The 15,531-nt window shown below is 50.4% G+C and overlaps 1 protein-coding gene across 1 annotated transcript; it reads left to right on the top strand.

Moving 5' to 3' along the window:
- The first annotated feature begins 461 nt into the window (after positions 1-461).
- Positions 462-13,525, top strand: Dusp5 (dual specificity phosphatase 5). Its single transcript, XM_003475173.5, has 4 exons — positions 462-1,074; positions 5,159-5,307; positions 8,955-9,174; positions 12,054-13,525. Exons 1-4 carry the CDS (start codon positions 696-698, stop codon positions 12,458-12,460), a joined length of 1,155 nt encoding a protein of 384 aa, XP_003475221.2. The 5' UTR covers positions 462-695; the 3' UTR covers positions 12,461-13,525.
- Positions 13,526-15,531: the final 2,006 nt, after the last annotated feature.

Genomic DNA, 15,531 nt, shown 5'->3' on the forward strand with positions numbered 1-15,531 from the left:
AGCTTCAGTGGTTTACCAACACACGTCTGATCGCGCCACATCCGTCCATCCCACCCCGGAGGCGAATCTCAGATCTCCTTACACGCCTGAACACTCAGGTAGCGACCAGGGTCCGCTGCTGATTCATCTGGAGGCGCGGCCCCCACCACATTCCCAGCCTACGTCTATAAAACGGAATACGCGGCGCCGCCGCCGCCCCCTCGTCTGCCTCCTCCTCTTTCCGAGCCACGTTGGTCACCATGGCCGGGTGCCGTTCCCGACCCCGCACCAGCAGGCCCGGGTGATGCGTGAGTGAGTGGCCGAGTCCCTCCGCGCACGGAGCCGCGGAAAGCAGGCGGCGCCGTCCTCTTCCTCCTTTGGGCTGAGTAACGCTCGCCCCGCCCCGCGCGTCCTGCTCCCGCCCGCCCCGGGGGCGTGGCCTGACGGGGGCGGGGCAATACCCATATTTGGCCTTATATGGGCAGCCACGTCACGGGCGCTCACTCATTCACATAAAACGCCGCGCTGCCTGCGGAATCCCCGGCTTCTGGGGCGAGACGTGGCGAAGCTGTCCGCTGAGCGTGCGGGGCGGGAAGGAGCGGTGAGAGGCTCCTCTGAAGCTGGGCTCTGTCGGCTGGCCGCAGCCCCGCGGCAGGCCGTTCTGTGTCGGGCCCGCAGGCACCCTGGCCGTGGGCACCTGCGGGGCGCGCGGCGGCATGAAGGTCACGTCGCTCGACGGGCGCCAGCTGCGCAAGATGCTCCGCAAGGAGGCGGCGGCGCGCTGCGTGGTGCTCGACTGCCGGCCCTACCTGGCGTTTGCCGCCTCGAGCGTGCGCGGCTCGCTCAACGTCAACCTGAACTCGGTGGTGCTGCGGCGGGCGCGGGGCGGCGCGGTGTCTGCGCGCTACGTGCTGCCCGACGAGGCGGCGCGCGCGCGGCTGCTGCAGGAGGGCGGCGGCGGCGTGGCGGCGGTGGTCGTGCTGGACCAGGGCAGCCGCCACTGGCAGAAGCTGCGCGAAGAGAGCGCCGCGCGCGTAGTGCTCACCTCGCTGCTCGCCTGCCTGCCCGCCGGCCCGCGGGTCTACTTCCTTAAAGGTGAGCTCGTCGGGCTGCCGATCCTGCACCGGGACTCCGTGCCCCGGGGTGCGCTCCCTGCGTGCGGCGCCCTCCACCCGGACCCAGGGGAATTGCTGCTCCCGGAGCCTGCTCGCCCCGGTTTGGCGCGCTCTTGGGAGGGCGCTGCGAACAGCAGCACCCGGAGCTTCCCCCTCCCCAGCCGCGTTCCTCGAAAGCGTCTGGTAGCCTGTCTTGTCCGCCAAGCTCTTGGGGGGCCGGTTGGGTTCCTGGGATTGCTCCTTAGTGATTTGAGGGCCCTGGGCTCGTGCCGGTCGCGAGCGTGACTCCAGGGTTACCGCTGTCGCTGGGGGCAGGGTTCGGAGCCTTCCTTAGGTCTGATGCGATCCGCCAGTCAAAGCCCCATTTCTGGAGTTTAGCGCCTGGCGCCGAGGTGTCCCCCTTCTCCCACCTACCCAATTGAAGTATCCTAGGCTGTCTTCGCCGTCTCCGTTTGCCTTTTTGACCTTAGCGAGACTCTTCCCTTCCTTTCTACCTATGTTTTATTGCTTTTTATTGTTTTCCTCCGGTCTGCTCTCCTCCCCTCCTAGGTCTTTCTCAAGCTCAGTTGAGACCTGATACCTTTCCCACCCCTTTCACCTTCTCTCTTCCCGGGGTTGGGGTTATTCCTGGGACACGTCCTGGACCGAGTGTATTGTTTGGCCCGTTGGTAAGCCACAGGCTGGTCAGCCTGAACCTAGGAGAGATGTGTAGAGATTTTTTAGCCTAAGCCGCCGCCAGGCCTGCCCATTTCACCTGCTTTTGGTCTCTCCTTGTGGGTGGGTGATAGACATAACGGCGCGTTGATTTCTAATTACTTCTCGTGACTGCTTCTGCCCCAGCTGTATGGGAGAGGGCTTAACACCCCACTTCCAGCCCTGGGAGAACCCCAAGGCTGTAACTAATATGATTCAGAACTCAGGTGCGGCGGAGCAGAGGGTTAGGTAGGACCCTGTTGATGCCAAGTGGCTGTGGGGAATTTCACACACTTGCAACCAGAACGGATGATTCTAGAGGCAGGAGGCTCCATGATTCAAGGCTCGTGGGCAGCTTCCCTTCTATTAGCACCTCTTGCTGTCTTTTGTGGATCCTTTTGGGGAGATAACAGCTTGAAGCCCCAGCCCCCAGGAGGTGGAAGGAAGGCCTTCTCCACCTCACTTAAGAGATCTGAAAGGTGTGATTTTGTCTCCAGTACTAAGCAATGGTGGGGGAGGGGGGTCTGTCTCCCCAGTAGCTTGAAAGATGGCAGGAAACCATTCCGGGTCCAGACGGGTACCCTCCCCCTTCAGGGGCCATGCTCTCAGTTTACAAATCATTGCCACAGGAAATAGCTCTGTAGATTCAGAAAAATTAACATTAAAAATTTTTTTAATGAAGTAACATACCTAGGTGAAAATTGAAACAAATGGTGTACAATGAAAAGTGATCCTTGCAGTCCCCAGAGACAGTCCCCAACTATTTCTTGTTCATCTTCAGCTAAGTTCCCACAAGTGTCTTTTAAAAATAAATTAATTATATACCCTGTGCCTCTTTCACCCATCAACATCTTGGAGACTTGTCCACATCAGGGCGCACATGTGCCTTCACTGGCAGTGGCCATGGGTTGCTTCAAGCCTTATGGTTGGAAGCAGTGTCATGGAAGCTCTCTTCATTCATGGTTTTTACCTGTGCAGTGACTTATCTTTTGGGAAGATTGAGAATGGCCAGGTCAAAAGTTATGTACATTTGAAAATTCTGTGGAAATTGCTACCCTAACAAACTATTACAATTCCAATGGCTATCAGTGGACAACATCCGTATCTCTTGTCCAACTACAAGTGTAGGCTTTAATCTAGTGACATTCAGATCTTAGGGCAGTGCCTCTTACACTTTCCCCATCCTCTCTCCAAACAGACTCACTGGAATGAGGTGGTGATTCTCAAATTGCGGGGCCAGTGCCTATTTTTATATAGTGTCTGTGTACCACCTCTTTGCCTGCAGTTTGTTGGTGATTGAAAACAGACTCACTCTGAGAAAGCTTGAAGCAGCCCTAAGAATTGTAATGAGAATGAGACACCAGAGAGGAATGTTCTATCTCCACACCTCTGATGGGAGTGGGTGGAAGACAGAGACCATCTAACATCCTTCTAACCCCAGTTAAAAAGACAGGGCCCTGTTTATCTGTCCCTTAACCACATAGAAGCTTTGTCTTCCTTGTTTTGTAAACAGGCAGACTTAACCCTCTCCTCCACATGCACACCTCTGATGCCCTCCTGGTAGCCAGCTTTTAAGTGATCTGTTTAAAACCTAGAGATGGGATGGCTTACAGGCTTCTCTTCCATTAGCTTCATCTCATAGTTTGGGAGAGCTTGTGCTCCTCGACTCCAAATTTCCTCCCCAAATCACTCATTTTCCCTCCTGGACCCCCAAATGGCACAGGCATGGGTGCTGGAAGCAGTCCAGGTAATTTACTGACAAGGAAGGTGTGAGTTGGTGTAACCTTGTGGCATTCCTAGAAGGGAAGGAGACTAGGTATGGAAAGGGAGGCTTAAGCCACTAAAGCCTTCCCCTCTGCCCCCCTCCTGACCACCCCCCAACCAGGCCTCTTGTCATCATGACAGGAAGCATGGTCACTGTGGAGGACCAGAAGCGCATCCGGGAAGGCGCAGTGGGCTATTTGTTGCAGTGACCACAGGGGAGTGTATACTAAATGGGACGGGGGCCGTTCCAGTGAGCCGAGAGGAAGCAGTAATGACAAGATGACTCATTCTAGGAATTGGCTGCCTCTTCTGGGAGGGAGATGGAGCCTGTCATGTAATCCATTAACCATTTGTCAACTGCAGGGGTTTAGAAAAGCTGGCATCCCCTCCACCGAGAAGCTGTCACAGTATCCAAAGGCAGAAGAAGAAAGACTCAATTTTTGGAAATGACATAATGTCAGAAAGAATATGTTGAACACCAAACAAATTCTTTGGGCCAGCAAAAGAAGTGTGTTTGTTTACCCTGGGTGGGAAGCCAAGGGTGACACTCAGGGAAGTTGACCTTACCTCTTCCTCCTGTGTGCACAGTTGTATCTGTCAGTAAAATCATGAAGCTTGTCAGTTGAAATTAATGTGCGTTTCACTGACAAGCCCTTGGCCTTCTGAGGCCAAGCTTTTTATAAAGCTTATTTATATAGACACAGCTCTGGCTTTAAGTAATCTACCCGGTGAAGTTTAAATGTAACACTAGGATTCCTCCAGGCCGGTGTTGAGATGCCAGTGGGGGGCCTGCAAGGGTAAAGGTCAGGAGAGGAGGGTAATAAATATGGGAGAGAGGGATAGCTGGTCACAAGAGGACAAGCCATTTTTACTTAATGGGGACTGAGAACTGAGTTCAGAATCCTCATTACCTCCATTTGTTTAGAAGATAATTAAGTTGATTGATACCCCTAAATTGAACCTATGGAAGGGATTGTCAGCAGTGTTCTTAGCACCTGGAGGTGGGAGGGCAGCAAAGCTGTTTTACTGCCCAGAGTTGAAATGTTATGTGGGCCCCCTTAGAATGAGTGGTATATGGGGCTGGAGATTTGGCTCAGCGGCATAAGTGCCTGCTTTGCAAGCAAGCAGTCGTGAGTTCGGTCCCTGGTACCGATTAAAAAAAAAAAAAAAAAAAAAAAAAGAATGAGTGTTGTGATACCATTCAGACTTCTGATATAGCAGACTGTGCTGGGGAAGAAACCAGTTTAGGAATCTTTTTGTACATTAATGAAACCTTGCAGAATCAGCCATCAATTTTAGATAAGCAAGAGAGGAGGGATTTGGTTAATATTTGCCAGATACTAGATAGGGCCTTTCACAGTTTAAGGTGCTGCTGAAGGGCACAAGTTAATCATTGCTTCTCTCAACTCTATAGCCTTTTAGGAGTATGTATGTGTATAACTCACTTCTAGTCTGTTTGGTGGTTTTGCTAATTTTTTATAGGACCAGAATTAATGTTAACTTGATTTTTTTTTTTATTACTATTTTACACGAGAGTATTTTCTGATCGACTGAGAAACCAGTGATTGCACGTGTCTCAGTTTTTCTTCGTCTCTTTGTTTTCGTAGGGGGATATGAGACCTTCTACTCAGAATACCCTGAGTGTTGTGTGGATGTAAAGCCCATTTCACAAGAGAAGATAGAAAGCGAGAGAGCACTGCTTAGCCAGTGTGGAAAACCAGTGCCGAGCATCGGCTGCAGGCCAGCCTATGACCAGGTGTGTGATTTTTCAATTCTTGTCTTCTTCCTTGGCACTCTGATGCCTCCTTTCCCTGCTTGGCAGCGGAGGTTCGTTCTTTGTGGATGAGGGTGCCGGTACGGTCCTCCAGCTCTGAGAGCCTCTGCTGCTTGCCAGCTCGATTTCCCATCCAAGGATAAATGGGCATCCTTCCAGCAAATGAGCTGACAAGAGCAAGCAAGCCACAGGATGCTGGGCAGCTTCTGGAGAAAAGGGGAAGTGAAAGAAACATTATTACTCCTGGCTTGGGAGGTTCTGAGAAGCTTCAGGATACAGGTTTAGGTTTCCTTGAAGTGGTTCCCAAACTGACTTTTAGGCTTACTATTCTTCTTTATCATTGTCATGCTTCCCTGTACCAGTCACAGTGTCTTCTTGATACCTTTAACTGAGCCAAGGTGGGGAAAGGTAGGTGCTACAGGGAAACTCGTGTTCCATTCCGATGGCTGAGCAGGCCCTGGAGGGTTTCTGATGCTTACAGTTCTGTGCATTCTGACACTGAGAGGTCAAGAAATACTAGATGGCTTCAGGTTTCTACTCATGGATGAGAGGTTTTTTCTCTTGAAAGAATTGTGCTGTGTGACAGCTTGGAGTTACCTAGCACAATGTAAGGGGCTAGGGAAAAAATAGATGAGAATCCAGATCTGGCAGGAACCAGAACTCAAAACGCACTTTGTCATTTCAGAGAGGAGAAAAACTGCCATGACTAATGGTATGATTGATATACAGAGACCTGCAGCAGGCTCCTGCAGGCTGTGGGCTCAGAACTGCCTTCTCTTAAGTCCCTGCTTTGGTTTCTTTCAGACCCTTCTTTTGCCTCTGGCCAATCCTTCTGACTTGGTGGGGGAAGCTTTTCAGATTTCCTCCAAAACTAAGATCACAGCCTAAGTCTAAGAAGGAAGGCTTATCTTTTAGATCCTGCCAAAAATGCAAGCTCCCTGCCATAGCCAGAACTCTTCCCCTAGGGGCAGACTTCCAAGTAAAACCAGGTTGACCTGGTTTTGAATGGGATCCTTGGTCAGGAAGCTTAGTGGCTCAGCTAGGTGCCAGGGTTCTAATTCTGTTTATATTCCTTTGTGAAAAGTCTTCAGTGTGCACGTGATTGAACCCTTGGCTTTGCAGCCATGAGCAACTAACAAGCCTAGTTAGATTGCTGTTTTTGTTTGTTGAGGTTGTATTTCCCCTCTGATTCTCAGAAAGTGAAAGAGAAATAAGAGTTGGCAGTGTGTTGTGACAACATGCAGATCTTTGGCCAACTGATGGGTGGAGAGGTCTGATGTGTCTTCAGGACTCCTGGGGAACCCCCAAGTGCTACTTCCTAGAAGCGCATCTGTGTGAACAGAAGCTGGGCGAGGCCAAGTTAACCTTTGAGGTTTCTGGAGGCCTGGGGTGTCTTCCTCTTGAGTCTAAAAAGGGAAAATGCAGAAAGGGAAAGAAATGACAGTGTCAGGGGCCTGTTGGGCTACACTCATGGGAAAGCTGGGTTGGATCATAGACCTGGTGCATTAGTGTTCCAGGCCTTCAGAAAAGGCAGAGGCTGGAGCCAGCTGTCCAGCCTGTTCCTCAGGGCAAGGCTGTCTGTCCCACTGATAGGAATCTAGCTGGATCTGGTCAGCGACTGAGTAAAGCTGAGCTTCACTCTCTGACCCTTTTCTGCCACCTCTGCTATGTTCCTGGTCTCTAACCAGTGGGGAGTGGGGCCCAGGGAGTGGGTCTTGCTGCTGCCTACACCAGACTCACTGGGATTGGTTGGCCTCTGTCACTGCCCTGTGTCTTCCATAGGGGGAAAAGGCCCATGTTCGATGATGGCTCCATAATGTGCCAGGTTTAGTGCATCTATTAGCTCATTTATGTCCCACCATTTATCCTAAGAGGACAGATGTTGTGAGTCCCAGTGTATGGATAAGGTTCAGAGGTTAGCAGAGCTGCCCAAGGTCATGTCAGATAGGAAACAAGGAGCTAGAAATCGTCTAAGAACTGTTCTTTCTGATGCTAAAGTATCTTTTGTATGAAATTCTCATATGTATGGATTTCTCACACTGGTCACTGTTCATATGCACTCAGATAATGCCTTGCAGCTCACTTTAAGCGGTTAGATTTAGGTTTCAATCCCAGCTATAACACTGCCTAGCTCTGACACGGGTGTGTTATTTAATCCCATCTTAGCCTCAAGTCAGCCATGTGGGAAATAGGAATAACATTGCCTACCTCACAGATTTGTTGTGAAATTCATACACTATCAGTGCGTCTGTTGCAGTGGCGATGAACGTACTGCAGGCAGGCATGCTGCTGCCACCTGTTTGTTACCATTGAAAGCGCTAAAAGATGCACCATGGATGGTCTAAGGCATTAAGCCCAGACCTGGCCACTGCAGATAGGCTGGGGATTTAGCTCAGCGGCATACGCGCCTGCCTTGCAAGCAGGCGGTCGTGACTTCGATCCCTGGTACCGATAAAAAGGAAAAAGACAAAAAAAAAAAAAAAAAAATACTGGTGGTGGTTATTTGCCTTGTGTAAAACTGGAACTTTCTTCTAAGTGGCTGAACTGGCTTTTGCTTAAACACTTGTCGGGGAGGAAAAAGCAAACAGTAAGTGCTACGTAGATGGGTAGCTGAGCTGCTTGCTGCTTACCCCGGCACATGTACCTTCCCTGGGTGTTTCCGATCCACTCTTATTCCAGAACAGGAAACAGACAGGAAAGGGGTAGATGGTATGGGAAAGGCTTTCAGCAGCACGGTGACTATCCCCCCAGCCCAGCGTTTCCTCAATCTCTGGGGCTCCCGTTGCATGGGCCAACTGTCACTGGCTTTTTCTTGGCCCCCAAGGACACTGTATGGACTCAAGACTTCGGAGTCCAGCAAGCAGCAGTTGTTAGTGTTGCGTTGGGTGCTAGCCTCGGGTTCTCCCTTAGTCTAGCTCCTCCTCCCAGTGTGTGGGTGACAGTGTAAGCCTCTCTAAATACCAGCGCCCATGTGAAGGTCAGGGGTGGGGGAAGCCCCTCTGCCTGTGGTCTAACAGCTTTTCTTAGTCTATAGATTCTGGGTAGGTTGTAGTTATTTTCAGTTCTGAGAAGCCCACTTTTGGGGTAGGTCATGATTTACCATCTCTCAAACTGGGTCGTCCTAGGATCAGCCATTTCTCTTAGGATTGGTGAGGTATCAAATGTCTGGGGTGTGAAGTGGGGAGCCTCCCTTGCCAAACCCACCTTCATTTTATCTCTGGAGAAAACTAGCAAGGTTGCCGGGTGAGGTTCAAATGCTTGCCCTAGGATTCTCGGGGCAGTTCACACTTGAACATGGCCCTTTCTGTGCTTCCTCTCACACTATGCTACCTCTCCTAGTGCAGAAAGGCTGCTGGCATTTCCTGCCTCGATGTGTGCAAAAAAATGAAACTCTGGGCCATGTGGGTTTTGCTGTCACTGAGTCACAAGGCAGTCACGCAGGGTAGAGAGTTTGCCAGGATGGAGGCACCACCCATGCTCTTGGCTGAACTGCCCCAGCTCTGAACTCTACCTGGAAACCAGAAAGGGAACCTCTCACCCTAAAGAACAAATATAGGTCAGTTTTTTTTCCTTGTCCCAAATGAGCAAGCTCACCCATGTTTCCTGGTTGGTGTTTGTTGTGTTTCCAGGGCAGCCCCGTCGAAATCCTTCCCTTCCTCTACCTTGGAAGTGCCTACCATGCATCCAAGTGCGAGTTCCTCGCCAACCTGCACATCACAGCCCTGCTCAATGTCTCCCGCCGGACCTCTGAGGCCTGCACAACCCATCTGCACTACAAATGGATCCCCGTGGAAGACAGCCACACAGCTGACATTAGCTCCCACTTTCAAGAAGCAATAGACTTCATTGGTAGGTTCTGCCATCTCCCCTCCATGATACTGAGAGTCCCTCTGGAGCACACAGTTTTGGCTTTTGAGGTCCTGATGGAGGTTGTGTTGGGTGGGGAAAAAAAGTCTTGTGTATGTACCCACTAAAAGTCAGAGCCAAGGACCGATGCAGCCACCAAAAAGGCAGAGGGACGAACTTGAGATCCTATTAATAGGGGTTTGAAGTTTGCTGGATAAATGAATATAAATTTTATGGCAGTCCTGAGTGCCGCTCTCGTTACTGTTTCTAGCTGCATGGGAGCAGAGTGTGTCTGTGTGTACTGCTCCACGTGGGGAAAGCGGGGGAAGAACCGCCCTAACTGTGCCTCTATGTCGGTGGGGGTATTTTTAAAAGCAAACAGAAGGATTGAGAGCGAGCACTACTTACGCACTGAGCCTCAAGGGCCCTGCAGCTCTCCACGGTTTTGGCAAATGACTTTGGAGGCAATTTGTTTTGCATTTTTAGCTAATTTTAGATTAAAGATAGCTTTTGACTCAAGCACTGTGCCTTGCACATAGAACATTTGGCATCTTTGCATCCTTTCTGCATTCTTATGAGGCAGCATCGTTACTCCATTGTACCAACTTGCTGCCTTGGCTTCTGGCTCCTCTGTTTGAAGAGGGCTCTGGCCTCAGTTCGCAAGTACTCAGGTAGCCTGGAATATTCTCCCATTGGACATCTTTCTACTCCCTCCCGTTCCTGGGGTCTGACCTGGCTTGCTTTGTTTTTTTGTTTTTTTGTTTTTTTTCTTTTTGTCTCAAATTGGCAAGTAGCACCCTCATCTTGTGGCTGTGCCTCCACTTTCAGAAGCCTTCTTTGCTTCGGCCTGCATCATTGTTGGAGTTGACATGATTGTCCTGCCTCTTATTCCACGGGATGTCGCAGGGGGAAAGGTGGATATTGGGCACAGCAGTCATTACTTGGTGCAGGTAGTGATTTAAAGGGCCCTCTTCAGTCATGTGGTAGGCTCTGTGCTCACCACACAATTTCTGCTCCATGGCGATCTCAGCAAGAAACTCAGCAGAAGGCTGGGGATGTAGTTCAGTGGCACAAGCACCTGCCTGCCCAGTTCCAAAAATAAAGGAAACTCGGTAGAGCCAGAGAGTTAGCTCAGTGGTGTAACCACATCTGCCTGGCAAACATAAGGTTGTGAGTTTGATCCCTGATACCAAAAAGAAAAAGAAACTGATCAGAAGCAAAGGGCAAACCTGTCCTCCTTGTCGCCTTGAGCCTGTGGGCTCCATAATCCCTGTGGAGCCTGAGAGGCAGCCAACATGATGGGCTCCAGGCAGGAAACTCTTGACTTGTCCTCCCTGTCCCTGGGAAGGCCTTGCCCTTCTCAGCCTGTTGTTTAATCACCTAGATAGCTACTGCATGAGATCATAAAACCTGTCCCCATCAGAACTGTCTCTCCACATCGTGTGTGTGTGTGTGTGTGTGTGTGTGTGTGTGTGTGTGTTTTGCCTATGTTTGTGTACATAGCTACACAAGCCAACAATGTTTCAAAAGCACAGGGTGCATTTTTCCCTGGTGTCCTACTCTGCCATGGAGGAGAACAGAGGGCTCTGTGTGGACATATGCACTGACCCCTCCCAAAGGTGGAGGATCATGTGGAAGGCAGGCCCCTAAAGTGTGGAGGGTTCTAGGAGCAGTGCATTCTAGGCCCTTTGCATTTATGGATGTGATGGTGGGCCTTCTAAAAGCTGTACCTCAGAAGAAGCCAAACAGAAGAGCGAAGGAAAATAGAAGGCATGACTAATCTTAGGGACTTGGGTGTCCTCTTTGAACCAATTTACAGGAGTTTTTATTTTGGAAGGTGTATTTGTTTGTATTAGAGTACCACTAAAGAGCCACCCTGGGTGTCCTCTGAGGTTTTAGATGGGGACCCTATATGGTTACTTCCTGTCTCTTCAGAAAGCTTTTTTCTTTTAGATGTTGCATAATCATTTGCAAACTTAGTGAACTTGGAGCAGGTGGGTGGAGGGTAGTTAAGAGGGCCGATGTTTTCCCCCTTCAAAAATCTTTGCTTTTGCATACTGTGGCCTAACAGAGTGCCGGCTAGGTCTAACTTCCTGTGATTTTTTTCATTGTTTCCTCATTAGCAAGAGAGGGATTTGGAAAGACTATATTTTGTGGTTTTGATTTGATATGTTTTTAACAGTTGGCATTTTGTTTTTGCTGGGAGGTGTAGAACAAGAAAGGAGGGGTCCCCTCCTTTTGTCATACTAAGCGAAAGAATGTTAACTCATGGTGGCAGCTTTATAGCAGTTACTCCCATTGTTGAGCAAGATGGAGTTTGCAAAAGCCATTCGTTTTGCCCATCCAGTAAGCGTCACTTAGCCAGGGCTATAATTAATGGCTGGGCATTATTTATCATATGGTTGTGAGAACCCTGGGAGCTGAGCCAAGCATCCTGTCCTGGCACAGCAAGACCGGATGCTCAGGGAGGCCAGAAGGTCTCTCCCACAGTGGGGGTAGGTTGTTGATTTCTCTTTCAAGTCAGCCCCTGAACTTGGGATGCTCACAGAAAAACATGCATACCCAATCAAGATTTGCATCCAATTGCAAAGATTTTCCAGTGCTGTCGTGAACCTCATCAGTAGAACTCAGATTGAGATGGCACTTCAAGAGTGAACGTGATGGCACAATCCTGTAATCCTAGCACTCTGAGATGCTGGGAGGATCACAAACATTAGTGAGACCCCAAAAGCGCTGTCCTCACCAGGGGATGCCATCTCATTGGGCCATAGCTCCTGCGTGGACAGTGTGATAACTAGGTCATGTCAGCATTTGCTTCTGGTGCCTTGACACGGGCTTCAGATTCCAGTTTAAACTCATTCCTACTCCTTTCTTCCTTTCAGACTGTGTCAGGGAAAAGGGAGGCAAGGTCCTGGTCCACTGTGAGGCTGGGGTCTCCCGCTCGCCCACCATCTGCATGGCTTACCTCATGAAGACCAAGCAGTTCCGCCTGAAGGAGGCCTTTGATTATATCAAGCAGAGGAGGAGTGTGGTCTCACCCAACTTCGGCTTCATGGGCCAGCTCCTCCAGTATGAATCGGAGATCCTACCATCCACACCCAAGCCCCAGCCTCCCTCCTGCCAAGGGGAGGCAGCAGGTTCCTCATTCATAGACCATTTACAGACTCTGAACCCTGACATGCAGGGTGCTTACTGCGCATTCCCTACCTCAGTGCTGGCACCAGTGCCCACCCTCTCAGCGGTCACAGAGCTCCACAGGAGTCCTGTGGCCACAGCCACGTCCTGCTGAGACTCGGATGGGGTGCCTGTCCAGCCCCCAGAGCAACTGTGATTCCGTTCAAGTTTGTGGACATTTCATTCCTGTGCAATACTGAAGACCTCTCTCTGGCACACTGTCCCTGTGACAGAGTCAGTAGTCACCAGGCTTGCAGCACAGATGAACTTCAGACTGACCTAGAGGATGGGTCCTCGGGACCGAAGGAAGGCCAAGCCATTTGGATAGCACAGTGTGTGCTCACTACTGTACTTCAGACCCCCTGCCCTCTCAGGACCGACCAGTCCTTGCACCTCAGAATTCGCCTTCTCATTTCAAGCGTTAGGCAATAAATCCCTGCAGCACAAAGCAGGAGAGAAGTTGCTGGACTAGGAGAAAAGGCAGTTTCAGAGCCAGTTCATCTTGAAGGAAGCACAATTTCCACCTTATGTTTTGAACTTTGGCAGTGTCTGTGTCTGTCTTTGTTGCTTTAGGGCCTAAACTGATCCCCGCCTGGTCAGGAAAGTCACCTTGCTGGGTTTGTAGGGATATGATGTCTGCCAATTTAAACCCTGAAATGTTTCAGAGACTTTTGGGCCCAGGGGAGGCAATTGATTGAAATGGCCAGATGTTGACTCTTCTGGTGTCTCTTCGCTGGGAGTTCCTTCCCTGACCTTGGACTTCGGCATGACTCTCATTGCTACTTGAACCTGTGTCCTTGCGCTTCTCTTGGGAGCCACTCTGGTATCATTCACAAAGTTTTCAGACCATAAACCTAAAATCACCTCTTCGAGGTGGTGGCAGTGGGTGGGTACCTGGAGAGAAGAGTGCCCACTGTGTGTTCTGGGTCAGTGGCATTGAAAACAGTCCTTGGCCTGCTGTGTTCCTCTGTGTGCTGTGTCTCGTCTCGTGCCTCTGGGGTTATCTTCAAGCTACTGACTTCTGGGATCTATACATTTCGCAATGTGGTACTTTTCAGTCTAGGTTATTTTTCCAAGGGAAAAGGCAATAATTTCCTAAAACCCATGTGAATGTGAAGAAAAGCAGTATGTTGATTGTTTTTTTTTTTTTATAGTGCAAAATAAAAATAGTAAGACACAAGCGCTTCTTGTAGTTGGTGAATTGGTTACCTTTGGACAAGAGGCAACCTACCTACTTCCCTGGATCTTATTTCAAAATGACAGTAGGGTAGAGATGGGATGCACAGCTGTGGGCGTGAAGCTGTATGTCTGCTCACCAGGCCATCATCTTAACCAGGACACACACAGCGTGGCTGTCCAGCTGAGGGGCTTCTGTAAACCCTGCAGGGAGATGCTGAGGGTGTTGCCCACTCTGGACCCTTCACTCTCCACCCTAAGGCAGGGACTTTGGCGTGAGCCTTAGGATCCTCATGTGTGAAATGGGGTGAACCAAGCTAAATGTTCCTGAAGGTCCCTGGAAGTTCAAGTCCCTTGATTCCAGCCAACCCTGTGGCCAGCTACCTCTCCCTGCCTGGTGCATGGCAGGGTAAGAAAATAGCAGCTAGATGGCCATGGAGATGATGCAAAGTAGGTGAGCTTTCAGTGTAAAGACCCAGAACCCCTCCCCACACTATTTAACAAATTCTTGCAACAAAATTCTACATGCCACCCTCAAGGAGTTCCTAGGTAAACCCCTCAGTGAGTGGGTTTAAATCTAAGAACCAGCTTGCCTCCTGAGTAATTTCCTCTGTCTTGGTGAGGGGAGGAAGGAGCAATAGCAGCTTCTCCCCATGCTATGCTGCTCTGCTCACCCTAACTCCTGGGGCTTATTTACTAATCTGCACAAACGGAGCTGATTGGGATTCATGCCACCCTGCTCAGCCAGTACATGGACTCCAGCTATTACATGCTCAGTCCAGAGGGCCCGAAGAGCAACCCCCGGATGTGCTGTGTTGGCAAGTAGTGAGATGGCAGCCCAGCCCTACTCTCTCAATACCGCACCTCAAAGGTTCTGCCTGGGGCTTTGCTCTCTCATGCCTTTCATTTCCTCAAATCACCCTCTACAGTTCCGTGGGAGGCTCATAGGTAAGAAGGCCCCTCACACCAGGAGGGGTGCATTGCTTTCAGCTGCTTCCCTGCTCTGCCTAATCCACTAGGTGCTTCTGTGGAGAGTATCAGCAGCAAGAGAGAAGTCCTGGGGTCTGGCCCTCACCCCTCACTTGAGTGCTTTGGAGCTAATTTTCAACCTCTACAGACCAGACTTCAGGTCTTAGTGTAGCTGATGCCTAATCTTTCTGGTTCCACATCTCTGGATTGCACCCTGGTGAAGGACCCAGAAGCCTGCCCATCGCGCAGGCCTGAGGGGCTGCAAGCACAGAGCTCAGCATATGCCTGTGCAGGCAGTGGGGTGGTGTGCTAAGCCGTGCCCCACTTGCTGACATTCGATTTATTGCATTAAATGCAGGCTGAGTAAGTCCTCCAAATCAGGCATCTGAGGATTGCTCATAAGCTGGTGAGTCACCGGGGAATAGGCCAAATGGAGCCCCCAGCTGGGGGTGGCTCTGGAACTCTGCACTGAATACTCTTTCCATTAATTTCACCTCCATTTTTTGCCAAAACAGACCTTACTCTGGCTTCATGTGCCCAATGGAACATTCAAGTTGGTACTGTGCAGTCTCTTTACCTGTGATCGGAGAAACGCCTCTGCTGGCCTCCAGGATCTGCCCAGGTAGAGATAGAGGCATGCCTGGGAGAATCTCTGTGACCCCACCTAAGTCCACCTCATTCAGAGCTGGGCCTGATGGATGAGGGTGCAAGATGTGTAAGCAGCCTCAACCTTGTAACTAGCATGCTGGAAGGGGCTCTGCACACTCAGGGATCCCCTTGGTGCTAAGATCCTGGAAATGGGTCTGCCCAGGGGTGTGGCCAGGTAAGAGCCCAGCCCCATAGCTGAGGCCTTGGCTTCTTGCATAGGGTCTCACCCCTGCGTCCTGGTGGTCTCCTTCCTTGGGGAGCCCTAGCAGGAGTAGACAGATACTTCAGAGTTATAACACAGACTCTTCTGCCCCTCCATATTCTGGATGTAGTTGTCCACTTGCTCTGGGCACCTTCAGATCCTGGGATTCATGGAGGAACAAGAGCCTGTGT

Source organism: Cavia porcellus, unplaced genomic scaffold, assembly GCF_034190915.1.
Source record: "Cavia porcellus strain 051 isolate PalLab524CR breed Dunkin Hartley unplaced genomic scaffold, mCavPor4.1 scaffold_2, whole genome shotgun sequence".
In the NCBI taxonomy this organism is placed as follows: Eukaryota; Metazoa; Chordata; class Mammalia; order Rodentia; family Caviidae; genus Cavia; species Cavia porcellus.

Bases quoted from the DNA above. Each gene is read 5' to 3' on its own strand.
- Dusp5 (XM_003475173.5), top strand. From the start codon at position 696: ATGAAGGTCACGTCGCTCGACGGGCGCCAGCTGCGCAAGATGCTCCGC. The intron at 5,308-8,954 runs GTGTGTGATTTT...TTGTGTTTCCAG, and splicing joins GCAGGCCAGCCTATGACCAG to GGCAGCCCCGTCGAAATCCT. The intron at 9,175-12,053 runs GTAGGTTCTGCC...TCTTCCTTTCAG, and splicing joins AGAAGCAATAGACTTCATTG to ACTGTGTCAGGGAAAAGGGA.